This window comes from Kogia breviceps, chromosome 1 (genome assembly GCF_026419965.1).
Source record: "Kogia breviceps isolate mKogBre1 chromosome 1, mKogBre1 haplotype 1, whole genome shotgun sequence".
Lineage (NCBI taxonomy): Eukaryota > Metazoa > Chordata > Mammalia > Artiodactyla > Physeteridae > Kogia > Kogia breviceps.
In genome coordinates, this window is record NC_081310.1 from 37,793,330 (window position 1) to 37,820,931 (window position 27,602).

The 27,602-nt window shown below is 38.2% G+C and overlaps 2 protein-coding genes across 18 annotated transcripts in view; one reads left to right on the top strand and one right to left on the bottom strand.

The window, feature by feature from the left end:
- Window positions 1–10,029, bottom strand: part of CEP170 (centrosomal protein 170) — a 145,753-nt gene extending 135,724 nt beyond the window's left edge. For 8 of the 11 annotated variants that reach the window (XM_067030698.1, XM_067030692.1, XM_067030695.1 and 5 more), the window contains exon 1: window positions 9,762–10,029. The gene's annotated coding sequence lies outside the window, so the exon portion shown is untranslated. The remainder of the gene's footprint in view (window positions 1–9,761) is intronic. The other 3 variants (XM_067030702.1, XM_067030696.1, XM_067030706.1) reach the window with 2 other exon arrangements.
- Window positions 10,030–10,634: 605 nt separating this feature from the next.
- Window positions 10,635–27,602, top strand: part of SDCCAG8 (SHH signaling and ciliogenesis regulator SDCCAG8) — a 268,459-nt gene continuing 251,491 nt past the window's right edge. For 6 of the 7 annotated variants that reach the window (XR_010840028.1, XR_010840016.1, XR_010840031.1 and 3 more), the window contains exons 1-3: window positions 10,635–10,925; window positions 22,251–22,403; window positions 23,093–23,175. Coding sequence is in view for 3 of the 7 variants with exons in the window: in XM_059079192.2 (XP_058935175.2) it covers window positions 10,730–10,925; window positions 22,251–22,403; window positions 23,093–23,175 (432 nt within the window). In the remaining 4 variants the exon portion in view is untranslated. The remainder of the gene's footprint in view (window positions 10,926–22,250; window positions 22,404–23,092; window positions 23,176–27,602) is intronic. The other variant, XM_067030709.1, reaches the window with a different exon arrangement.

A 27,602-nucleotide genomic window follows, 5' to 3' on the forward strand; every position in this document is an offset into this window, starting at 1 on the left:
TAAGTCAATAAACTCAGTTTAATCTCAATCAAAACCCCAAAAGGATTTTTTCAAATGAGCTTAGCAAAGTAACCCTAAGACACATCTGGAAAAAAAAAAGCATACAAGGATAACTAGGTAAATTCTATGACACCAGAATAGGCTAAGGAGAAAAGTATCCATTTGTAAACAGATACTATAAACCTATGTTATAATACGTGGTAATAATATAGCAGTGCAGGAATAGGCAGCAATCAAATGAATAAAAGATCCAGAAATAAATCTATGCATATTAAGAAGACATTTCAAACTGTGATAGATAATGAAGCATTATGCAATACATGACAAAAGGCTATACATATATATACCTAAATATATTTTAGATAAATTAACACATTTGCATGTAAAAATTCAAATCATAAATTCTACAAGAAAAAATATAGGTATATATTCAAAAAATTTTTTTGCAGTGGAATTACTTCGTAAGAAAAAGGAAAGAAGAAATTAGGCTATATACAAGTTAAAGATTTTTGCTGGGTAAAAATAACATAAACCTAAAAGGCAAATGGTAAATCTTGGAAAAAGAAGTTGTTACAAGTGAATATGATTAGCTATTCACTAAAAATAAGAGCCTTTTATTTTAGAAATAAAAATAACCAATAAGTATTTTTAAAAAGCCTTTCAGATGTACTACTGATAAGAGAAATTTAAATAAGGTTTTTAGTTTATCAACTGGGCAAAAATTTTAAAAAGATATGTAATACCCAGCAGTGGTGAAGCGTTGAAGAAACACAATTTCATACCCCAATGAGGGAGGGGTACTTTGGCATAGACTGAGGTGGGGAGGGGGCAGATGGAGTATTATCAGTACGTTAGAAAATTAGAAAAGGTTTTAGAACTCTACATGTTCTTTGATACAATTCATTTCTTGAAATAGTGGGAAAGAAAAATACTGATTTGCACAGAAATTCATTTAGAAATGTCCACTATAGGGCTGTTTACAATTTTTAAAAACATCCTTAATTTCCATAAATTGTAAGGAAATTATAAGCTTCGTAAAATGAAAGTTTAATCTCATGATAAAATGTTATCAGATTAAACCAAAATAGACAAGAATATGTAACAGTGGTGTCACTAGCTAGTAGGATTGTAAGAGTGTGTTCTTCCTGACTAAATGGTATTTTCTAGATATTTTGAAGTTACAGTCCTATTGCCTAAAAAAGCTTACCACAGAAAGTCCTCTATTTGCAATGTTCCTTTTTCACCAAAATAAAGATTTTATACTTACTTCTCCATCATCAAGGGAATTCATTTCCCCTATCCTCTGTTTCGTGAAATCAGTTTCTAGCTGGCTGACTGGACTTCAAGACCCCTAATCAACCCTTAAGTTTTGAATCTGACAAATCCTTATCCAGTAAAAAGCTAGTTAAAATAGGAAAATGGTCTTTGTTGGCCTGGAAAAACAGTAAGCTAGGCTGCTTACTTTTTTCTGACTTCATTCTCATTTAGACACTATGCTTAGAATTGAAAGATGTGCTTATGAATGGAGAAAGTTATTATTTCAAAGCCTCTTTCTGGCCTGATGTCCTTTCCTCCAACCCCAAGAGTACTGTAAAATGATGTACAAAACTGCCTATGGGAACAGAATGCACAAGTAAAAAACTATTCCTACAGAGTCAGAATGAAAACATACTTCTATTCATCACCCAAACCAAAACATTTCTTCAAATCTAACACTATCAAGTGGTACCACACTTGGGGCACTGGGAAGGGGATCCCTACGTGCAAAATATACCTTTCATGTCTTTTATATCTATCTCATTTGTTTTACAAAATAAACCTCTGAGGCAGTTGGACTACTGCCAGCTTTATTTTACAGATAAAGAAACTGAACTTCTGAAATGATGTGACGTGCCCAAGATAACACAATTAATGCCTCTGAAGCAATTCCTGATAGCAAATTCTTCTCAGTGAACAGCAACCATCTCCCCTGTACAAATCTCAGTAGCAAAGCAGCCACATCCATCCACCTAAGAAACAGCAGCAATATATTTGTGAGTAAAACTTTGTTCATGGCTTTAGATTTAGTAGTTTCTGGGGGAGAATAATAATGAACATCTCAGGAATTCCCTAACAGTCCAGTGGTTAGGACTTGGCACTTGCACTGCAGTGGCCCGGGTTCAATCCATGGTTGGGAACTAAGATACTGCAAGCCATATGGCATAGCCAAAAAAAAAAAAAAAAAAAAAGAACATCTTCACTGATAAATGAGAATAAAGACAGGTCTGATAATAACTTTCAGAGATAGTTAACAAGGAAAAAGGATATAACCTGATTTCTTAAGAAATGTTTAAGTGATTAAAGGTGGTATACTTGACTGATCACTCCTTATCTCTAAACATACTTAAAAAAAAATTATTTTATTTTATTTTGGCCGTACCTCGCAGCTTGCGGGATCTCAGTTCCCCAATCAGGGATCAAACCTGTGCCCCATGCAGTGGAAGCGCAGAGTCCTGACCACTGGACTGCCAGGGAAGTCCCTAAACATACTTTCTTCACTTGTCTTCTGGGACACCACACTCATTACCTCACTGGCCACCTCTTTTCAATCCTTGACGGCTCTTTCTCTCTTGCTAAGCTTTCACTATTGGAGAGTATCAGGTACAATTCTTTCTTGGACCTCTTAATCTAATTACTCTCAAACTCTCAACCCAAGTGATATCTTCCAGTCCTAGAGCTTTAAATATGGTCTACTGGTGATGCTTAAAATTTAAATATCTTCAGTCCCAACCTCTCCTCTGAAATCCAGACTTGCATACTCAACTGCCTACTTGATTATCTCCACTTGGACATTTAATAGACATTTCCAACCTAACATGTCCAAAACTCTTGATTTTTTAAAACCAGAACCTAATAACTTTCACTATCTCCACCATTACCACTCTAGTCTAAACCATTAACACCTCAGTTTAAAGTATTCCAATTGTCTCTTAACTCATCTCCCTGTTCCCATTCTTTTCCCCTCCAGTCTATTATCCACAAAACAGCCAGAACCGTATTTTTAAAATGTAAGCCAATTCTTTTGTCACTCCCCTTCTCAAAACACTTCAATGAACTCCCAAGCCATTTTAAATAAAGTCAACCAATACAATCTCTATCCAACCTCGTTTCCTCCTATTCTTCCTTCCTCTTGCTCACTCATCTCCAGCCAGTGGCCTCTGTTCTCTGAGTTCATTCATCCCATTCCTGTCCAGGACCAGAGCACTCTCCAACCAGATATCTACATGGTGTGCCTCCTTACATAATATACATCTCTGCTAAATGACACCTTCTCAAAGAGTGGTATTCCCTAACCAGTCACTAAAATAGCAGCTCTCAAGATGCCTCTTTTTTGTTTAAAGAGGTTATCTTTTGTGTAAAAGGAGATAAGTAGGTTAAAAATATATACTGTATTTACTAAAACTGAAAACAAATTAACTGGAAGGATACCTGAAAAGTTACCTATTAACTCAGCAGATAAGGTAGATGGGTGGGAGGATTTTTCACATTGTTTTTAAAATATTGTTTGATTTTTTTGAACCATTTTAATGTGTTATTTGAATGACTATTTAAAAATAAATAAAAAATAGCAGTCCATCACTCTCTATCTCTTTACTCTAATTTATTTTTACTCACAGCATCTACACTTACTTGACTTCATATCATATAATTATATAATTATCCATATCTCTACCAGACAGTAAGCTTCAACCAACTCCCTTAGTACTAGAGAATATAATGATTTTCTCCTTAATTAAAAACAAACAAAACATTGAAATGGTTTTCATTATCTTTGTGTCACCTTTTACCTCCAGCATACTTTATTTATGTAATTTTTATTCTATTTATAAATTTGCATGGTATGTCCTTGGCTATATCCAATACATGCACAAGATGAAGACATAAGAGAGCTTGCTTGTTAAATTTATAAATGTCAAAAAGCCAGGAAGAGAAGCTAATCCCTTGGATGACAGAATCATTATTCAGGAAGGTTTCAAGGACTTCCCTGGTGGCGCAGTGGTTAAGAATCAGCCTGCCAAAGCAGGGGACACAGGCTCAAGCCCTGGTCCAGGAAGATCCCACATGCCACGGAGCAACTAAGCCCGTGCGCCAGAACTACTGAGCCTGCGCTCTACAGCCCGTGCTCTGCAACAAGAGAAGCCACTGCAATGAGAAGCCCACACACCACAACGAAGAGTAGCTCCCACTCACCACAACTAGAGAAAGCCTGTGTGCAGCAACGAAGACCCGACACAGCCAAAAATAATAAAATTTTAAAAAAATCTCAAGTTTTAACTACCGTCAAGTAGATGATATTTAAAAGGGTTAAAGGTACATATTGCTTAAAAAACATCATCTACATGTATATACAGAATGGGAAAGATCTTAACATACAAAAGATGTGGGTTTATGTTGCCTACATCAGTGATTTCCAGACAAATTTTTCAAAAACAAAATAGGAAACAACAAAAGACTAACTTTTTATTGCTTATTTAAAAACACAAAAACAAAACCCGAAGACAAACATCTAAAGAAACTTACCACCTATGAACACTACCATTTCATAAAAAAAGGTTATTTTAACATTAGAAAAGTAGAAATACAGAATGTAAAAAAAAATAATCCCTTGAATTGGATAAATATAACTTGAAAAGCCACAAAACATTTTTCTCTCATTTTTTTGCTTAGAACTGGCAAGACATTACTGTTGTTAGAGTTAATGAAATTTTAGACCATAAACACAAGTGTATGGCTTGAATTAAGAAAAGGGGTAATTTCACTATACTGCATTCAGACCACAACTGCAGAACTAAAGCTGGAAACAGAATCAGAACAAAAAAGAATAGCACTGACAAAACTGATTGTATCTAGTGACAGAGATGAGGAAGGTAAAGGAAACTATCACATGAAGTTGTAGAGGTTGTAGTATTTAATTTAGAAGAGGGAGAACGTAAAAGAGACCCAATACATTGAGAAAAATCTTACTCTTAAAGACAGAACTGCAACCAATGGAAGAAGTTACACAGTAAAGCAGATACTGGCTCAGTTTAGTAAAATCTTTCTATTACATTTTTCAAAAGCGAAATTACCATCCTATGCCATTTTTTCATGCAAGTGTTTCTCATGGAAAAGCTGGACTCAAAAAGATCTCAGGGATATTAGTAGTAAGCAGCATATTGTTTGAGATTATTTCTAAAGTCTACTCTAATTCTAAATTTTTGTGAATTAGAAGGGAATAAATGTTGCCTTTTTTAACTTACTGAAAAAGATGAGTGGAAAGAATTTTGGCTTCAGTCAAAAAGACAAAGGTCCAGTTATAGGCTTTACCACTTAATAATGTGTGACAGAGAGGCAAAATTATTCACTAACTCTGGACCTCAAGTATTCTCAACTTTAAGTGTAAAATAATACCTTACTGACACAACTGCTGCATGAATTATGCATAGACACATACAATATCTGGCACTTAGTAAGTGCTTAATACATAGTAGGTATTACTCACTTATTCAGTAAATATTATATTCCAAAGGATAATATTTTCTATTATTTATTAGCCATTTATATACTTAAATAAGGACTTACTCTCTGCTGTCTCGTTCTTTGCTTTTCAAACCTAAGCAATGCACGCTTAGGATTCATTTCCACTTGTATGCTTCACATAATCTCTATTGGATGAAAGAAATTTTTATAGCCTTGCTTTCCTTGGTTTCCTTTCTACCTTTGACACGAAAGTGGGGTTTACTTTTAGTACATGTCAACTATGTCATTCATTTTGGCAAAAAAAAAATTATAATATACTGTTGCATAATCATTTCAACTAAACTGGACTATATATCCAGTTTAATCAAGCCTACTACCAGACAGATGTCTTCTTACTCTTTTAGATAGCCCACACTGGCTACCTCATTGCTAAGCACTTCCCTCAAGAAATATCTGAGTAAATAAAGACCCAGTTCACCAAGGGTAGTTATTAGAAATCTTGGTTATTAACAAAAGTTTATGAAATAAAAATCGTCTGAGGTTTCTCCCCATTACATGAAACCCATTTCCTACTGAAATATATCAACACTTAATGCTCCAGCCAATATTATCTACCCACCAAATTTTTTCAGATGGTATTTTATTCCTTTTTTTCTTATACTTGCAAAATAATTGACAACTATACAGATATTTTAGTTGGCAATTTAATATCATGCTGTCTGTTAGATATTTATTAGAACAGTAAACTGCTTAACCCCCCAATGTTCGTGATAAAGAAAAAAAAAATCACTACAGAATTTTGTTGAATAAAAAACATGTTGACAAGTTTAAACATATACAGTATTCAGTACTAGACGAATGATATCAGATGCAACAATAAAACTAGTTTTTTGGGGTTTTTTTTTAAGTGATAAAAGGAAACAAGAAACTGATACTTGTAACAAATCCCTAAGAATAGAGTTTTTAAAAGCACCTTGATATTTACATTAATAGACATAACGCATGATAATTTTACAGTGTAAAATTGGAAAACATGCAGATGGTTACTTACTTGCATACAAAGTAATTCTAGAACACCATGAAATTTAACAGTAAAATACATTTCAAGTTTGATTTAATATAATTCCACATAGTGAATTACAGATTATTTTTTAAGTAAATTGAAATTTAAGAGATATACTAATTCTTTTTTTAAAGTCTATTAAAATACAACTAAAAATAGAACTACCATATGACCCAGCAATCCCACTACTGGGCATACACCCTGAGAAAACCATAATTCAAAAAGAGACGTGTGGGCTTCCCTGGTGGCGCGGTGGTTGAGAATCTGCCTGCCAACGCAGGGGACACGGGTTCGAGCCATGGTCTGGGAAGATCCCACACGCTGCGAAGCAACAGGGCCTGTTAGCCACAACTACAGAGCCTGCGCGTCTGGAGCCTGTGCTCCGCGACAAGAAAGGCCACAACTGTGAGAGGCCCGCGCACCACGATGAAGAGTGGCCCCCACTCACCGCAACTAGAGAAAGCCCTCGCACAGAAACGAAGACCCAACACAGCCAAAAATAAAATTAAATAAATAAATAAATTTTAAAAACAAACAAAAAAAGAGACATGTACCACAATGTTCACTGCAGCACTATGTACAATAGCCAGGATGTGGAACCAACCTAAATGCCCATCGACAGATGAATGGATACAGAAGATGCGGCGCATATATACAATGTAACATTACTCTGCCATAAAAAGAAATGAAATTGAGTTATTTGTAGTGAGGAGGATGGACCTAGAGTCTGTCATACAGAGTGAAGTAAGTCAGAAAGAGAAAAACAAATACCATATGTTAACACATATATACGGAATCTTAAAAAAAAATGGGACTGATGAATCTAGTGGCAGGGCAGGAATGAAGACATAGACATAGAAAATGGACTTGAGGACACGGGGGGAGTGGGGGTGGGAGGGCAAAGCTGGGGCAAAGTGAGAGTAGCATCGACATATATACACTACTGAATGTAAAATAGCCAGTGGGAAGCAGCAGCATAGCACAGGGAGATCAGCTGGGTGCTTTGCAATGACCTACAGAGGTGGGATAGGGAGAGCGGGAGTGAGGCTCAAGAGGTAGGGGATATGGGGATATATGTATGCATATGGCTGATTTACTTAGTTGTACAACAGAAACTAACACGGCATTGTGAAGCAATTATACTCCAATAAAGATCTATTTAAAAAGTCTATTAAAATACAATGTGGAATTAAGGGATAAAAAGTATAAGACAACAAAAAAGCACTTTATGGCAAAATCAACTTAATAAAAGAGAACAAATTCAATTTTAATTAAAAAGTTCAACATGAATTTTTGTAGCAATTTCATTTTTCAGTTTACAGAGTTGATCATATTATAAAATACTACCGAATAGCAGAAAATATTATTAAAATATGGTTACTGATAAGTAGGGAAAAAATTCCAACAGTTTCCATTTTTATGAAAAGCCCATGTTAAGACATCTCTTCCTATATCAGTAAGTTAATTTATAAAACTATAGCTCTACTTCATTAGAATTATTACTTTCACATCAAAAGAAAAAGACTAGACTAATACAACTATGAGGTATCAATGAACTTGATTGTCACAGACAACTCAAAGAGCATGCAGAGAAACTTTCCATAAATTTTCACAGGGTAGGGGGACTAGGGGACACAGCTGAAAAAGCACACTTCAGAAGAGACCTTGGTTTTATTTGACTCTGCCTTTTATTAGCAGTTTGGCTTGGACAGCCAAGTCAGTTAACTTTCCAAGTTTTAATGTCTTCCTCTTTCTCTGTCAAATGCATTTAGACTCTTCAGTTTTAAAACACCAAAATTCTACAATACCTGCAAAGTTAGGAAAAAGTAAAAAAGCACCACTGGTTTTACTTATTAAAAAATGGCATAAAAATACAAAATGTTTTGTAACTTGCAATGTAATATTTCCAGAGCTGAATTCCTAAATCATTGCGGCATACCCAGCTAGGGTTATATCAGTGAAGATCTGGATACCGTATTCATAATGTCACTCTCTCCTCTCACATCATTCCTCCACCTGCTCCTCCCCATCCTGCTTCAATCTCTCTTTTGCTTGTTTTAACGCCAGCAAACGGTTGTAAGCTTAATAATTAAATCATTTTAAAAGATGTATTTTCAATCAAGTATGTTATCTGCTTCACCACATGTCTCCCAATTGGGTGAATTTTCATTAAGAGAATAAAAATATATAAAAAATTCAGAAACAGAAATGTACCAGGCCTATGTTTTATTTTGAATGCCTAAAAAACAAAACGGAAAGATGTATCCTAATCTATTCCCTTAGGAACGTGAATGCGTTACCCACCCTATGAAAAAACATTCTGCTGGTTCATTTTCCTGCTACACAAACAGCTTCGTCGTCAGGCCCTTCCTGGTCCATTCTTCATCGTAAGCTAGTAATTTTATATTGATCACATTGGCAATGCTTGGACAGGCACTGTCCTTGTCTTCCAGGAGCTTACATTCTCCAAGTAAAACTCCGCTAAACACTAAAAAACAGATACTATGACTTAGGGTACAAATCCCACATCTTCCCGCCCCTTGTTAGGCAGCTGCTAATTTTTCTTTTCCTTATATAAAATGAAGGGACCCATACCAAAGCCCACATTTGAATCTCAGGACAATGAAGTCGACAGGAAGCTACTCTCTCCTCCCCCGGGTTACTACAGAGCCACAGCCTGAGCGGGTGCTGTCGTCTGGCGGGGTGCGTGACACCACGTCTTCCACGCCCTCCCACCGCGTCCGAAAGGCTCCTCGCCGGACCACCCCAAACCGCCCCACACACCAAAACCAACCACACAAAAAGAAACAACACTGGGAGCTGCTCCGATCTGGAAAACCCTTTCTCCAGCAGTAGCGTAACCATTCCCTCCGCTGCTCCGCCCGCACCCCTGCAAACTGCTGGGGCGGAGGGGGCTGCACAAAGCCAGGAGAGCCAAAGACGTCTCAATACGTGGACACTTGCAGGGGAAGCCGGGACGCAGGGCCCGGGGACGCAGGGCTGGGGGGCGGTGGGGGGGAGGGGCGCCTCCGCCGAGTCCCAGGTCCGGGGCGGGGGCGGCGCGCAAAGCCTCAGGGAAGCGCCCCTCGCCGCCGGCCCGCAACCCCTCCCGCCTCGGGCCGCGCCCGAGCCCCCGCTGCAAAACCGAAGAGAAGGATGAGGAAAGGCGGAGGCGACGGCATCGGAGTGCATCACTTACCCCTCACTGCTGAGAGGGACCGGACGGGGGGGGCGGGGCGCGCCGCGTCCCGTGAGTCTCTCGCAAGCGTCCTCCCCCACCCTGTCGTCGTCGCCGCCGCGGCGGTCGAGCTCTCGGCCCCTCGGCGCCGCTGGGCAATAACGTTATTCCGCACACGCTCCGCACATAGCGGTAACGGCAAGGAGCGGCCGCCCAGTGCGCAGGCGCCCGGAGAGAGGGCGAGGAGCCCAGCCCTACCGCTGGTCCGGCCCAGTCCCGGAGAACTCCTACTGCGCAAGCGCCAAGCACAGACAATGAAAAGGGGTTGTGCGGGGGGTCTCACCCACAGGCCTCTCCAGCTGCCGACTGCGCAGGCGTGTACCAAAGACCAGCTTCAACAATGAAGAGGACCCGGGCTTTAGCTGGGGCCGCAACCGGCAAGGACTACAGTTCCCAGCCGGCAGTGCGCCAACTCCACGCTGTGGTCGGGTCGCTGGGCGTGCTAAGATTGGTAGTGTCAGCCGCCTTCACGATCTACGTTGTTTGGGAGATTCAGAGCTTCTTTTTCTCGAGAATTTATTTCGCGGTGTTGGCAGATGTTGTGGCTGAAGGGTGTTGAGCTTGTTATTTGCGTTCTTGAGAAGGCTCAAGAATCAACTGCATATAAGCGAATTTAGAAGAGTAAAGGCTTTCAGTGAGCCCTTTCTGTCAGGTGGTCCAGACAGCAGGATGGGATGAAGGCAGGACTAAGCCTGGCTGGGCTACAGAAATGGGCGGAGCCTCCAAGGAGTCTCTTGGCAACCGGAACTTGCCGCCAAACCGCCAAAGCTTGAGCTTGGAGCGCGTTTCCCTCTGGGAATTGTAGTGTCATTGGGAGGGCTCTTAGGAACTTCGACACTGTAGGCTCGGACACTGCGGACTACAACTTCCGACGTCCACAACGAGGGCCCGTGGGTGGGAAGAGTCCGGTGTGCTCAGTCCGGGATTCTATGCTCCCCAGTGACAGCAGCAGCAGGAAGTCGGTGGGCCCCTTCCGGGGGCTGAGGCTCTTGCTCTCCGAGGGGAGAACACTGGACACTTCCCCACGCAAATCCCATTTCTGGGCCCCGAGTGTGTTCATGGCGAAGTCCCCGGAGAACTCTGCCCTGGAGGAGATTCTGGGGCAGTATCAACGGAGTCTCCGGGGTGAGTTGCTCGGAACCTCTGTGCCCTAGCCCCTTGATAGCAGGGCCTAATGGGTGGGAGCTGACCAGGGGCGTTTTCTAACACCTTGGTTCGGCCCTAGCCAGAACGCAGAGGAAGAAGATGAATGTTGCTGTGGAAAGATTAGTTGTGTTCGTTTTTACGTTTAAGCAACGTTGTTTCCCTTGATTCCCATAGTTACCTGAACCAACTGCCTGATCTTTTCTTGGGCATCTTTTTTACCCGACGCCCGCAGAAACTCTTGGACGGCTCAATGTCAGTTTTGCCCAGTTCCCATACTTCTCTTTATAATCCAGTAAATTCCTGATGCGCTCTTTTTACACATTCAAATTATGGTGTAGTGGATTGAATGTGATTTATTGGACCAGGAAAAAAAACCACTGATAATTATTTTAATCACAACAGCTTCTATTTAGTGGTCTAGGCTATTTACATACATTAAATCACTTAAAACTTACAATCTTATGAATGTCCCTCTTTTACACATGGGGAAATAGAGGTTCAAAGAGGTTAAGTTAGGCCAAAGCCAACACAGCTAGTTAGTGGCAGAGCCAGGTATTAAATTCAGTCAGTCCTGTCTGCCTTAAAAGCCTATGTTTTTCTTTATTAATCATATTACAATTACTGTTACTGAAACTTTTTTTAGTTAATTCAGATTTTATTACTATAGTACCCTATGAGTAACTGAAAAAGTGATATACTTGTAGATAGCTCTATCATCTTGAACATCATATATAACATCTAGAAACCTCATTTCTCTTATTTTAAAGTAGAAGTTATGATATTGTCTACAGGGTTCTTGTGGGGAGCAAATAAAATAATTCACATAAAGCAGTGATTTTCAGGCTTTTTAAAAAAATCTTAGCCATAAGTAAGAAATATATTTTATATGGGACATAGACATACAGACTAAAAGAAAGGTTTCATTAAAGAATATTTATTCTAGTAGATGTAATTCACTCTACTTTCTGTTCTTTTGCATTTTTGTAACCATTTAGTCCATGACCAACAGCTTAAAAAATAATTTAAAGCATTTAAAACACTGACTCATTTATTAATTTAGTACCTGCTATATGTTAGACATACCAAATGCTGGGGATACCATAAGGAACTAGACAAAGTGACTGTCCTCAGGGAGCCTCTGGATTAATGCAGTGAAGCACGATAAACAAAATAATTACAGATTACTATGATAAAAAAGAAGGGTAAAGATCAGTGCTTGGCACATAAGCACTCATTAAATGTTAGCTGCTATTTATAATTGGTACTTGTAGCAAAGTGAAGATTTTTCAAGGAGATTAGCAAATTTATCTTCTAGTGAGTCTAGACTTTGAAAGGGTTATTATTTATTGTTTCCCTCTGTCAACAGTGTTACAAACTGTCAACATTCTCAGTATTCAAACTGCAAGAATAAAATAATTGGTCTGAATGAATACCTTCATCAGCCTACTGATGTTTCAAGAGCTGTTAGATACAGAAATAACCACTTTTAACTTTTCATTTGAAAGCAAGAAAAATACTGTGCACAATAATACCAGTGGCATTTAATTTTTGAGGTTGGTAAAAAAATCTTGTTTTACATTATGTTTCTCCAAGTGCTTCTCCTTTGACCTTAATTTGAACCTTTATTTAAGTATTAGAGGCTATTTAATATTAGACTTGATGCAGTAGTTAATTTCAAACTAATGTTATAGTACTATATTTAATATAGTTCACAGACTCACATCTGTGGAAAGCCAGTGTTAATCTTACTAGTCAATAGTTTGGTCACTGAATTAACCAGAAGTGATATCATCAGGACCTTTGGCAGACTTAAGAAAACCTGTGTATAACTACTTGAGTAAAAGTTCCTCTTTTTCTCAGTTTTACTCATCAAACTTGTATTTCTTCTTCTTTTTGTTTTTCTTAAGTGTTTTCTAAAATTTTAAAATATTCTTTGCCGTGTATAGTATATGTTTATGCACACACACATATTCTCTATAGCTAATGTTTGCTTATGTGTTTTAACTAGCAGCCTCATTGAGACCAAGACAGGCAACAATGTAGTAAAGGCTCTGGAAGTATTTATTATGAAATGAGAAAATTATTTTGGTGTTTTAGCGCAGACTGAAACATATCTCTCTTTTCTAAAAATTAAAGAAATGGAACTATTGCCTATTAATAAATGAGGATTGGTAATGCAAATGAAGTTTGTAAACATTTGAGTTTACTTTTTTGCTGATAAAATTTAAATTACATATATTCATTTTCTGTTTTATATACTTGTATGGCTTTTCTTAGTAGTTTTAACTTTTATGACCATTTATTTCTTCTACCAGAATAGCGAAAAGCTAGTAGAATTCCGTTTTTTCTTCCCTACTAATAATGAGGTTAAATATGCAAAAGACAGGATTTAGCAGCCCAGAAAGGGTGTTTTACAAGTAAATAGTCATCCTGAAATAGTGTAGAACCAAAACAGTGGTTCAGTGTTATGAGATTGTAAGGACATTTTCACATGTTGGACATGTTTGGACAGAAAAAAGAGATGAAGTTGTTCTAAGCTTTTGAGATACTGAGAATAATTATATTAACTCTTGGGATTTTTAAAAGACTTAAACTCTGATCGTTTCACCGTTTTTGCTAAGGTTGTCCACCTTTTCACTTAGTGATACTCCTTTGAGTATCAAAAGGTAGGGAAAGTATCTTGACATGCACTTGTGTACTTGCTAAAGCAACCTTGATTATGGGAGAGCTTCATCAAAGCCCACTGGAATATTTAAAGGAATGATCCCCTAAAGTAGCTCTGAAATATGGCCTTAGAGTACAACTATTGCTTCATGTATTAGGCCTGGAAACAAAATGAAACTAAATATGAATTTCAAGTCTTTAATTACAGTAGATATAACAACTCCAGATACCTGGATCAGAAGTGCCTCATGGTAGTGATGGCCGTGGGTTGTGCACCGCCTACCACAGTGGCAGGATGGCTCACTCTCCTGACCACTTTTTATCAGGAGGTGCCTGTAGTTACAATGTAGCAATGTGGGAAGTCTCTCCTTAAAACCGAACACGGGCTATCTTGTTTTATTAATCTAAACCAGCAATTATCAACCAGGGTGACTTTTTTTTCCATCCAGGAAACATCTGGTAATGTCCAGAGGCAGTTTTGGTTGTCACAACTGGCAGGGAGGAGTCTACTGGCATCTAGTGGGTAGAGGCCAGGGACGCTGCTCTACAAACACAACACATCACCTTACAGTCAAGATTTATCAGGTCCAAATGTCAATAGTGCTAAAACTGAGAACCATGTAGAAGTAGCAAGGCATTGCTCATCACATTTACTTTGTGAGAATCATACTTGAGAATAATTACAATTAAGGATACAGATTGTATTGGCTGATAATTTTACCTAAGTTCTGCTAGTCTGGCTAGGATTACTTCTTTATCAGGAAAGTGACAGGTGCATAAGTCCTCTCAGTTGGTGCCAAAAAAATACCAGGTGTATCCCTCATGATGCATATTGTCAATCTTGATTTGCCAACATCCATCCATCATTAATGATCTTCTAGACACTGCTGTCTTAAGATGTTTACATTCTTGTTCGGATTATCTTTCACTCCTGGCACCAACCATTTTCACATTTTTCAGCTTTTAGTGTCTTATGATAGTATTTTTTTTTTGAGATTTTGTAGTTTCTGCACACTACTTTTAATCTCTTTCATTATTATAATTGCCATTTACAAAGCTCTTTTTCTCTGATTTTGGATTATGCTGTTTTTATCTTGGTCATACTACCTTTCAGTTCCCTAGTAAACAGTGACAACAATCTTCTGAACTACCTGAGACCCAGTCAAGTGTGGACAGACATGTGTCTCTTATCTTGCCATGGTTTCATTTTTCTGCTTGTCTGTCCTGGTCTAAGCGTGTTTTTTGTTTTGTTTTGTTTTGTTTTTTTTGCGGTACGCGGGCCTCTTACTGTTGTGGCCTCTCCCGTTGCAGAGCACAGGCTCCGAATGCGCAGGCTCAGCGGCCATGGCTCACGGGCCCAGCCTCTCCGTGGCATGTGGGATCTTCCCGGACCGGGGCACGAACCCGTGTCCCCTGCATCGGCAGGCGGACTCTCAATCACTGCGCCACCAGGGAAGCCCTAAGTGTGTTTTAAAAACTGCGGCTCCTCTCATGCTCAGCCTAGGGAGATATGGTTCATTGCATGTTTTCTCAGAGACAGCTGAGCACTTCACTGGGTGTGGTTCCGCCTCCCTGTCACCAGGATAACACTTTTTCACATCTCCCAGTACAGATGGAGAATGTAGACATCAGTAATCCACAGTACGTATATAAGTGATGACCCTTCCTAGACAGGGACATATTTGCCTTTTGTTCAAAAGCATCTTAATGAAGAGAGGCTCAGTGTTGATCTAGGAGTTAGGAAGTAGAGCAACTGGATTACAAAAATGAATAAAACAGACTTAAATTTGTCGGCAGTCAGCAGCTTAATAACCTTTTCAGTGCACATTGTATTGATTGATATTTGGACAGTGGACCAGCAGAGATAGTATTTACTTACATTTATGTTCATATGATCCTGTAGGACTCAGAGGTTTTATTTGTGTTTGTATTCTAATTAAGTTTAATTTTTTAATTTTTATTTTTCTTGTGATGAGAACGTTTGAGATTTACTCTTCAAATGTACAGCACAGTATTATTAATGATAGTCACCGTGCTGCACATTATATCCCAGGACATAGTTTATTTTATAACTGGAAATTTGTACCTTTTGACCCTCTTTGTCCATCTTGCCCACACACCCACCCCCCCATCCACATTTTTCTAATTAAAAACCCTCTTCTCTTTTTCCCTCTGCCATTGTTTCTTTTCTTTTTTTCTCCTAACATCTTTATTAGAGTATAATTGCTTTACATTGTTGTGTTAGTTTCTGCTATATAACAAAGTGAATCAGCTATACGTATACATATATCCCCATATCCCCTCCCTCTTGCGTCTCCCTCCCACCCTCCCTATCCTACCCCTCTAGGTGGTCACAAAGCATTGAGCTGATCTCCCTGTGCTGTACGGCTGCTTCCCACTAGCTATCTGTTTTATATTTGGTAGTGTGTATATATGTCCATGCCACTCTCTCACTTCATCCAAGCTTACCCTTCCCCCTCCCTGTGTCCTCAAATCCATTCTCTATGTCTGTGTCTTTATTCCTGTCCTGCCCCTAGGTTCTTCAGAACCTTTTTTTTTAGATTCCATATATATGTGTTAGCATACAGTATTTGTTTTTCTCTTTCTGACTTACTTCACTCTGTATGACAGATTGTAGGTCCATCCACCTCAATACTAATAGCTCAATTTTGTTTCTTTTTGTGCCTGGGTAATATTCCATTGTATATATGTGCCACATCTTCTTTATCCATTCATCTATTGATGGACACTTAACTTGCTTCCATGTCCTGGCTATTGTAAATAGAGCTGCAGTGAACATTGTGGTACATGACTCTTTTTGAATTATGGTTTTCTCAGGGTATATGCCCGGTAGTGGGATTGCTGTGTTGTATGGTAGTTCTATTTTTTTAAGGAACCTCCATACTGTTCTCCATAGTGGCTGTATCAATTTACATTCCCAACAACAGTGCAAGAGGGTTCCCTTTTCTCCACACCCTCTCCAGCATTTATTGTTTGTAAATTTTTTGATGATGGCCATTTAGACCAGTATGAGGTGATACCTCATTGTAGTTTTGATTTACATTTCTTTTTTTTTTTTTTTTTTTTTTTTTTTTTTTTTTTTTTTTTTTTTTTGCGGTATGCGGGCCTCTCACTGTTGTGGCCTCTCCCGTTGCGGAGCACAGGCTCCGGACGCGCAGGCCCAGCGGCCATGGCTCACGGGCTTAGTTGCTCCGCGGCATGTGGGATCTTCCCGGACCAGGGCACGAACCCGTGTCTCCTGCATCGGCAGGCGGATTCTCAACCGCTGCGCCACCAGGGAAGCCCTGATTTACATTTCTTTAATGATTAGTGATGTTGAGCATCCTTTCATGTGTTTGTTGGCAATCTGTATATCTTCTTTGGAGAAATGTCTATTTACTTCTGCCCATTTTTGGATTGGGTTGTTTGTTTTTTTGTTATTGAGCTGCATGAGCTGCTTGCATATTTTGGAGATTAATCCTTTGTCAGTTGCTTCGTTTACAAATATTTTCTCCCATCCTGAGAGTTGTCTTTTCATCTTGTTTATGGTTTCCTTTGCTGTGCAAAAGCTTTTAGGTTTCATTAGGTCCCATTTGTTTATTTTTGTTTTTATTTCCATTTCTCTAGGAGGTGGGTCAAAAAGGATCTTGCTGTGATTTATGTCATAGAGTGTTCTGCCTATGTTTTCCTCTAAGAGTTTTATAGTGTCTGGCCTTGCAGTTAGGTCTTTAATCCATTTTGAGTTTATTTTTGTATACAGTGTTAGGGAGTGTTCTAATTTCATTCTTTTACATGTAGCTGTCCAGTTTTCCCAGTGCCACTTATTGAAGAGGTTGTCTTTTCTCCATTGTATATTTTTGCCTACTTTATCGAAAATAAGGTGACTATATGTGCATGGGTTTATCTCTGGGCTTTCTATCCTGTTCCATTGATGTATATTTCTGTTTTTGTGCCATTACCATTCTGTCTTGATTTCTGTAGCTTTGTAGCATAGTCTGAAGTCAGGGAGCCTTATTCCTCCAGCTCTGTTTTTCTTTCTCAAGATTGCTCTGGCTATTCGGGGTCTTTCGTGTTTCCATACAAATTGTGATATTTTTTGTTCTACTTCTGTGAAAAATGCCATTGGTAGTTTTATAGGATATTCCATCCAAAACAACAGAATGTACTTTCTTCTCAAGTGCTCATGGAACATTCTCCAGGATAGATCATATCTTGGGACACAAATCAAGCCTTGGTAAATTTAAGAAAATTGAAATCATATCAAGTATCTTTTCCAACCACAATGCTATGAGACTAGATAGCAATTACAGGAAAAACATGTAAAAAATACAAACACATGGAGGCTAAACAATACATTAGTAGAAGAAATCAAAGAGGAAATCAAAAATACCTAGAAACAAATGACAGTGAAAACAAAACTGAAAACGACCCAAAACCTATGGGATGCAGCAAAAGCAGTTCTAAGAGGGAAGTTTATAGCAATACAATCCTACCCCAAGAAACAAGAAAAATCGCTAAATAAACAATCTTACCTTACACTTGCCATTAGAGAAAGAAGAATTAAAAAAAACCCAAATTAGCAGAACGTAATTAAGTTTATATTCAGCCCATAGTTGGTGCTGGGGAGAAGAAACCAGGATGTATTGTGAAATCTCTTACTGTCCTCTCAGGAGAGAAGAGGAAATGAGTATTCTTTTCATCTCTTGTTTATAGATAGATAAAGCTGTGCCCATTAACAGTGGGATAGGAAACCATACTGGAACCTCCTGTCTAATCTGGTTTCCTTACATGTAAGCAGCAGATAACTGCATCTGGGGAGCAGTGTTCTTAATAAGGATTATGGGGCCTTCAGTTGCAATGGCTCCAGTTGAAGAGCAGTGGGGTTTTATCTGTCTTGAAAGATATGAGTGTTGTTATTCCTCAGGATTATCTCTGTTTGTCTGTTGCAGTGTATAATTATATTAGTATGTATATATTTGTAAAACATTTAGCATGTTTTGAAATGTAGTATTGAAATGACTTTAAAATATCACTTACCTCCTTAGTTTTAGTTTTAGGACACAGTTCTTACAAATTCCTTCTCTTCATCTCTGATACTAACAACTAAAGTCACTCATTGTAAAACACCCCTAACCTTGTGTAATCACTTTTCTTTGGGATGGTTATTGAGTTCAATATATTACTAGTTCACATAATACTATTTTCATAGTGTAATTTAACACACTTTGAATGTTAAAAATTCTAAAAGATTATACAATATTAGGAAAGGGATTAAATGTGCTCATAAAGCTCTGCTATCATTGTAATCTAATGAAAGAAGTCTACCTATAAGGATTTACAACTACACAATTCTTTTCAGATTTCCTTTCCTTTTCCTAATATTGCTTATTAGCTTTTAGTCAGATTAGGTATAAATAAATAATTATCCTTTGTCTTATTGATGAAGTCATTTGATGGCTCCACAGAGCACACTTATAGTGTAATTCAAACCCTCTCTTTCCTTTTAATGGATGCAGTAAGGATAAGTGCCTTATTCATAGATTTCAGTGCATAAGTCTAACGCTGTGTGAACTAAATTGCTTATCAAATAACACTTTGATTTTCCTTTTTCTTTAACAAGTCTCTTTAGAAAATACTGAGTTATTGAAAAACTATTGCTGCTTCTCATTTTACTAAAACCAGGAATGCATCTTATCTGGACTTTTTTAAACTCATGAGGAGTGAAAGGAGACCAGGCTTGGTTAGTTATCAATTCCAAATTCCAGTCAGAGAAAGGTCTGTGTGGAAACAGGATTGATGTGGAGAAAATTGTAGTGGCAAATTCCCTGGGTCTCTTGTGTAGTTAGTAGAATTTCACTGTTGAACCCTGACCTAAAAGACCTGTTTTCTTTAGTTTAATCAAGGTAGAAAATGAGTTGCTGTAAGCAAAGAACCTACATTAGAGATTTTATAAGATAGAGAATATTTTTTTCTATTAAGTTATGGTTATTTTTTTTTCTGGTTTCAAACTGTTAAATTAATGAGCTTGGGGGCTTCCCTGGTGGTGCAGTGGTTGAGAATCTGCCCGCCAATGCAGGGGACACGGGTTCGAGCCCTGGTCTGGGAGGATCCCACATGCCACGGAGCACCTAGGCCTGTGAGCCACAACTACTGAGCCTGTGCGTTTGGAGCCTGTGCTCCACAACAAGAGAGGCCGCGATAGTGAGAGGGCCCGCACACCGCGATGAAGAGTGGCCCCCGCTTGCCATGACTAGAGAAAGCCCTCGCACAGAAACAAAGACCCAACACAGCAAAAATAAATAAATAAATTAATAAATTCCTACCCCCAACATCTTCTTTAAAAAAAAAATTAATGAGCTTGGAGGAAGTATAATCTATGTTTCAAGGTCCTGTAGAATATGTTTATAAATATATTTCCATCTGTGATTGATAATGAAAAGATAGCTGTTTTATGGCTTTTTTAGGGTTCCCATGTAGGTAGCCAGGAATAGGAGCTTTTTCTCCTGAGAACACAAGACGAAATAGATTATAATTGTCAAGGAAGGACCTTGGTCAGAAGAAAGAGAGAACTTCATTGGCATCATTGTTTTGTGTTGCTCTGAATTAGGGAAAGTTTTTTCTTAGAAAAAGATCTCCTCTGAAAATCTTAAGAATTATTTAGATAGAATCCATTTGAAATAGATAACAGCTATACATGAACTTGCATGGGAATTCATCTTTCTAACAAATTTCTGTGTAAGATATATGTAAAATATTTGGTAAATTTATGAATTAAAAATAACTTTCAGGGCTTCCCTGGTGGCGCTAGTGGTTGAGAGTCCGCCTGCTGATGCAGGGGTCACGGGTTCGTGCCCCGGTCTGGGAAGATCCCACATGCTGCGGAGCGGCTGGGCCCGTGAGCCATGGCCGCTGAGCCTGCGCGTCCAGAGCCTGTGCTCCGCAACGGGAGAGGCCACAGCAGTGAGAGGCCCGCGTACCACAAAAACAAACAAACAAACAAAAAAACAAAACAAAAAAACTTTCAAATACAGATGTCAAAATTTGAAAATGATGAGTGAAATATGGGTTTCAGCTCTAATGTACAAGGAACATTTTTTTTGTTATAGTTAATATTTTCTAGATTAGAACTGGAGAATTTAATCATAAGAGATTAGCAGAAATAAGTTTAAACCTGAAGAAGTAACTGGACTTTAATTAATGAAATTACCAATTGATTGCCTGGTTCTCTAGTTGCCATACATGTAAAATATCCATAAAATGGGGTAGAATTATTAGTAATGTCATCACCAGTGTCATTAGTATATTATTATATTATAGTATTAACATATAGTACAGTATAATATTACTATATTAGTATAGTTCTGTTATTAATGTAAGACTTCGATCCTTTGCTAAAGATGTTTTTGGGTAAATATTTCACTGAATTATTATTTCAGTTATCTATTGCTGCTTAACAAGACACTCTAAAGCTTGATGGCAGAAAGCAACAACTAAAAGCATTTGTAGTAACTTTCACAGATCTGTGGGTTAATTGGACTCAAGCTGGGCAGTTTTCAGGTCTCTTTCATGCCATTGTAGGTAGATGGCCTCTGGCGCTGGAGTCATCAGGAGACTCCACTGGGCTGTTAGTGGGGCTGGGCTTCTCTCCTTCTCCCTGTGGTGGTCTCAGGGCCTTTCCTTTCCACATGGCCTCTTCACAATCTCTCCAGCAAGGTAGACAGACTTCCTACTTTGTGGCTTGGGGTTTACAAAATCCAGCATTCTAAGAGGGTAGAAGCAGAAGCTACCAGATATTTTAAAGATGTGACTGGTCTGGCGTGGTGTGCCTTCCATTGCATTCTCTTGGTTAGTGCAGGTTACAGGCCCACTGAGTTTCAACCTGGGAGAGGACAAGGATGAGAGGCTGGGTCCTTTGGGGGCTATTTTTAGAGATGAACTACTAGAATAATATACCTTAAAATATTTCATTTTAGACTATTTATGTTAAGTATGTGATAGTGAGTTTAAGCTTCAATTCTAGGGGTAGTCAGGTACACTAACCAAGAATTTCTATGTAAGATGTAGTCAGCCAGTAGTACGTAAGTACGACTATACTACAGAGGCTGCCGCTCTAAGCATGTCAGCTATTCAAATCTTGATCAAAACTAGGCCAGGTAGTCATATGTCTCTTGCTGCTAGAGGGACATCTGGCCCACAGGGACAAGGAGGCCTCCTTGGGCAGGAACTTGGTGTGGTGGTATCCTTTTTGCCAGTTTTGCCCACCCACCCCTCTCCAGAAGGGGTAGGGGAGTCTTAGGCATTGAGGGGTTAGGATAGTGCTTTCCCTGTGAGGCTATTGTTTGGAGGAGTGGAGGGCGGAGAAGCTCTTCCATTCAGTCCTCCTCAGCAGTAGAGTTATATATAGTGAATATCAGTCACTGAGGTGTCAGGGACCTTAGAGATCATCAAGTCTAACTTCTAACCCATGAACTTAATCTCTCACTTCCTCTGGCATGTTCCTCAGCAAGCTAGAAACAAAACTGCTTTTTTCCCCATGAAGTATCAGAAATGATTGCTTTTCCTTTAGAAATTGTCTTCTTGAGTTAGTATACCTTTGGTCGCCAGATTTCACTGGCCCTGATATTCATCATGTTGTTACAGAACGTGCCAGTAGAAGCATTCACCAATTGAAATGTGCCCTGAGAGAAGGTGATGTCACTATTGGAGAAGATGTAATGGATCCTTCTTTTAGTACCAGTGTAGGAAATGAGGATGCTGGGAATGCCTGGCGTGAACTGCAACACAGCCATGCTGGTGAGTGTGAACGTCTGTCCTGACCTGAATGACACACAGTGAATTCTTTAAACTCCATACAGTAATGACTCCAGTCTATCCTTTACTGCTGGGATTTTAGTCGAGAAACACAAATCAGCTAATCTAATTCCCTTGCTTATTTTTTTTTCTTTGACTTCTCAATGCCTATAGGATGTCGTAGAAGTATTTCCTTAAGATGAGACCAAGCTGCCTTTCCAGCCTCATTTTTCTGTTTTCCTTTCAACTGTTCATCTTGCGAGCCATGTTCTAATCATACCAACCTATGGCCATGCTTCTATGCTTTGCATGAGCCACGTATTCTAACTGGATTTTTTCCCACCCTTTTCTGCTCGGTAATCTCCTGTTTATCCTTCACGGTATTGTCCTCTCTGTGAAAACAATTATATGCTTCCTCTTCATAGCACTATGCATAGCTCTAGGTCTACCTAGAGCTTATTATATTGTTTTATATCTATTAGTTATATCCCTCTTGCTCACAAGCAAGATTCTTAGCTCTTAAGCGGTAGAGGTTTTCTTATGTTTGTCTTTGTATCCCCAGTCAGTAGCACATTTTGTGGTGCATAATACATATTTAAACAATATTTGTTAGATGGATGGATGGATAGATGGGTGATAATAAACCATGGATCTAAAATAAGGTGAATAAACCCATCGCTTTTGCTCCATAGTTAATCAACTCAAAGCTTTGCTATGCCAACAAGCAACTAAGGAAAGTGAGGTATCTCCAAGAAGACGAAAATTGTCCCCTTTGGTAAGTATCAGCTTTTGCAACCTGACAAAAGCATTATTTTTCTAACTATGTTTTAATTTTACTGTGTCATTTTAGTAGTACATATTGTAAACAGATTCTGAGCAGGGCCTGCTAATAGTGTCAAACGTTAAAAGAAATTATTTTCCCTCTGATTATTTTGGCTGAAGAAGAGAGACTTCCATGGCAGAGAGAATTCTGATTTTTTAATTTATTATTCACTTGAAAAATGTGAGTGAGGAAATAGTTTGGAGAATTTACTTTGCAACTTAGCAAATATAAAAAAGAAACAATATATGGAAAAGATTAACCCTTGCTTTTTTAGAGGGGCATATCTATATTTTATTATTTTTAGAATTTACTGTTTAATTCTAGCAGTCCTTTGTTTTACTCTTTTATGTAAACTTATTCTAAATTTTAAAATATATGGTTATAAAATTGTGTGATACGAGAAGCTGTACTCTGCTTCTTCTGAAGCTGTTTTCTATTGCTGTTGCTTTGACGGAGTGTATTATTTCTGACTGAAACAATGTGATATAAAGCCTGAGATAGGTGTGAGGGCAGGGTGGGTGTGAGGGAAGGGTACTGTGAGGGAGGGTGGGTTTGAGGGAAGGGTACCATGAAGGAAGGGTACTGTGAGGGAAAGGGTATATGTGAGGGAAGGATTTGGCCAGGTTTAAATGGTCAAAATAATAATCTAGGCTTTAGGTCTATCTCGAGTCTATTATGTACTCTCTTACAGGGTTTTTGTAATAATAAGATAAGATCATATATTTAAAATTCTTTAGAAAGCTATAAAGTATGACACAAATATAAAATGTCATAGCAACAATACCACCTTGCATTTTCAATGTCTGTGACAGTTGGATACCAAGGCTACATGCTGGAAACTTGGAGACACGTCAGTTTCCTTTACTCACAGCTGAAATGTCATAAGAGTACCCTTATATTAACACTTCATTCCAGCCTGACACATACTTTCATGTTTAATTCCCACTTTAGAGAAATGTACTACATACTCCTATTCAATATTTATAGGTATAAATTATAATTAAAAAATATTTCATCATTCAGTGAATTTATTACTGTTGACACCTAGTTTCTAGAATGCTCTAAGCACACATTGGTAGAGTACTTTTAAATCTAGTAGATTAAGGTGCTATATCTGTTGAATGCTCAGACATGCTTATTAGCATTTTAAAGATAAAATTGAGCAGTGATATTACAAAACTTATTAACTTCAAATATGCAAGAAGACTCTCATCAAAATCATCAGTTGTAGGGCTTCCCTGGTGGCACAGTGGTTGCAAGTCCGCCTGCCGATGCAGGGGACACAGGTTCGTGCCCTGGTCCGATCCCTGATTCTTATCTATTTGTGGAATTTATAGGGTAAAGAAATAAATACTATTAGCCACATTGTGATCTAGTCTATGTTTTTTAAATTATTTTTTATACAGCAGATTCTTATTAGTTATCTATTTTATACATATTAATGTATATATGACTGTCCCAATTTCCCAATTCATCCCTCCCCTTTTCCCCCAATTGGTGTCCATAAGTTTGTTATCTACATCTGTGTCTCTATTTCTGCCTTACAAACTGGTTCATCTGTACCATTTTTCTAGATTCCACATATATGTGTTAATATACGATATTTGTTTTTCTTTCTGACTTACTTCACTCTATATGACAGTCTCTAGGTCCATCCATGTCTCTACAAATGACCCAGTTTCATTCCATTATATGGCTAATATTCCATTGTATATATGTACCACATCTTTATCCATTCATCTGTCGATGGGCATTTAGGTTGCTTCCATGGCCTGGCTATTGTAAGTAGTGCTACAATGAACATTGGGGTGTGTGTGTCGTTTTGAATGATGGTTTTCTCTGGGTATAGGCCCAATAGTGGGATAGCTGGGTCATATGGTAATTCTATTTTTAGTTTTTTAAGGAACCTTCTCACTGTTCTCCATAGTGCCTGTATCAATTTACATTCCCACCAACAGTGCAAGAGGGTTCCCTTTTCTCCACACCCTCTCCAGCATTTTTGTATATAGGTTTTCTGATGATGCCCATTCTAACTGGTGTGACGTGATACCTCATTGTAGTTTTGGTTTGCATTTCTCTAATAATTAGTGATGTTGAGCAGCTTTTCATGTGCCTCTTGGAATTCTGTATATCTTCTTTGAAGAAATGCCTGTTTAGGTCTTCAGACGATATTTTGATTGGGTTGTTTGTTTTTGTGATATTGAACTGCATGAGCTGTTTATATATTTTGGTGATTAATCCTTTGTCCGTTGATTTGTTTGCAAATATTTTCTCCCATTCTGAGGGTTGTCTATTCGTCTTGTTTATAGTTTCCTTTGCTGCGCAAAAGCTTTTAAGTTTCATTAGGTCCCATTTGTTTATTTTTGTTTTTATTTCCATTACTCTAGGAAGTGGATCAAAAAAGATCTTCCTGTGATTTATGTCAAAGAGTGTTCTGCCTATGTTTTCCTCTAAGAGTTTGCTAGTGTCTGGCCTTACATTTAGGTCTTTAATCCATTTTGAGTTTATTTTTGTGTATGGTGTTAGGGAGTGTTCTAATTTCATTCTTTTACATGTAGCTGTCCAGTTTTTCCAGCACCACTTATTGAAGAGGCTGTCTTTTCTCCATTGTATATCCTCACCTCCTTTGTCACAGATTAGGGGACCATAAGTGCATGGATTTATCTCTGGGCTTTCTATCCTGTTCCATTGATCTATATTTCTGTTTTTGTGCCAGTACCATATTGTCTTGATTACTGTAGCTTTGTAGTGTAGTCTGAAGTCAGGGAGTCTGATTCCTCCAGCTACGTTTTTCTCCCCTCAAGATTGCTTTGGCTATTTGGGGTCTTTTGTGTCACCAAACAATTTTTAAGATTTTTTGTTCTAGTTCTGTAAAAAATTGCCACTGCTAATTTGATAAGGATTGCATTGGCTCTGTAGATTGCTTTGGGTAGTATAGTCATTGTCACAAAGTTGATGCTTCCAATCCAAGAATGTGGTATATCTCTCCATCTGTTTGTATCATCTTTAATTTCTTTCATCAGTGTCTTATAGATTTCTGCATACAGGTCTTTTGTCTCCTTAGGTAGGTTTATTCCTAGGTATTTTATTCTTTTTGTTGCAATGGTGAATGCGATTGTTTCCTTAATTTCTCTTTCTGTTCTTTCATTGTTAATGTGTAGAAATGCAAGATATCTGTGCATTAATTTTGTATCCTGCAACTTTACCAAATTCACCGATTAGCTCTAGTAGTTTTCTGGTGGTATTTTTAGGATTATCTATGTACAGTATCATGTCATCTGCAAACACTGACAGTTTTACTTCTTCTTTTCCAATTTGTATTCCTTTTATTTCTTTTATTTCTCTGATTGCCATGGCTAGGACTTCCAAAACTATCTTGAATAATAGTGGCAAGAGTGGACATCCTTGTCTTGTTCCTGATCTTAGAGGAAATGCTTTTAGTTTTTCACCATCGAGAATGATGTTTGCTGTGGGTTTGTCATATATGGCCTTTATTATGTTGAGGTAAGTTCCCTCTATGCCCATTTTCTGGAGAGTTTTTATCATAAATGGGTGTTGAATTTTGTCTTAAGCTTTTTCTGCATCTATTGAGATGATCATATGGTTTTTATTCTTCAGTTTGTTAATATGGTGTATCACATTGATTTGTGTATATTGAAGAATCCTTGCATCCATGGGATAAATCCCAGTTGATCACCATGTATGATCCTTTTAATGTGTTGTTGGATTCTGTTTGCTAGTCTTTTGTTGAGGATTTTTGCATCTATGTTCATCAGTGATATTGGTCTGTAATTTTCTTTTTTTGTAGTATCTTTGTCTGGTTTTGGTATCAGAGTGATGGTGGCCTTATAGAATGAGTTTGGAAGTGTTCCTTCCTCTGCAGTTTTTTCTGGAAAAGTTTGAGAAGGATGGGTGTTAGCTCTTCTCTAAATGTATGGTAGTATTTACCTGTGAAGCCATCTGGTCCTGGACTTTCATTTGTTGAAGGATTTTTAATCACAGTTTCAATTTCATTACTTGTGATTGGTTGTTCATATTTTCTGTTTCTTCCTGGTTCAGTCTCAGAAGTTTGTGCTTTTCTAAGAATTTGTCCATTTCTTCCAGGTTGTCCATTTTATTAGCATACTTTTGCTTGTACTAGTCTCTGATGATGCTTTGTATTTCTGCAGTGTCTGTTGTAACTTCTCCTTTTTTGTTTCTAATTTTATTTATTTGAGTCTTCTCCCTCTCTTTCTTGATGAGTTTGGCTAAAGGTTTTTCAATTTTGTTTATCCTCTCAAAATACCAGCTATTAGTTTTATTGGTCTTTGCTATTGTTTTCTTTGTTTCTCTTTCATTTATTTGTGCTCTGATCTTTATGATTTCTTTCCTTCTACTAA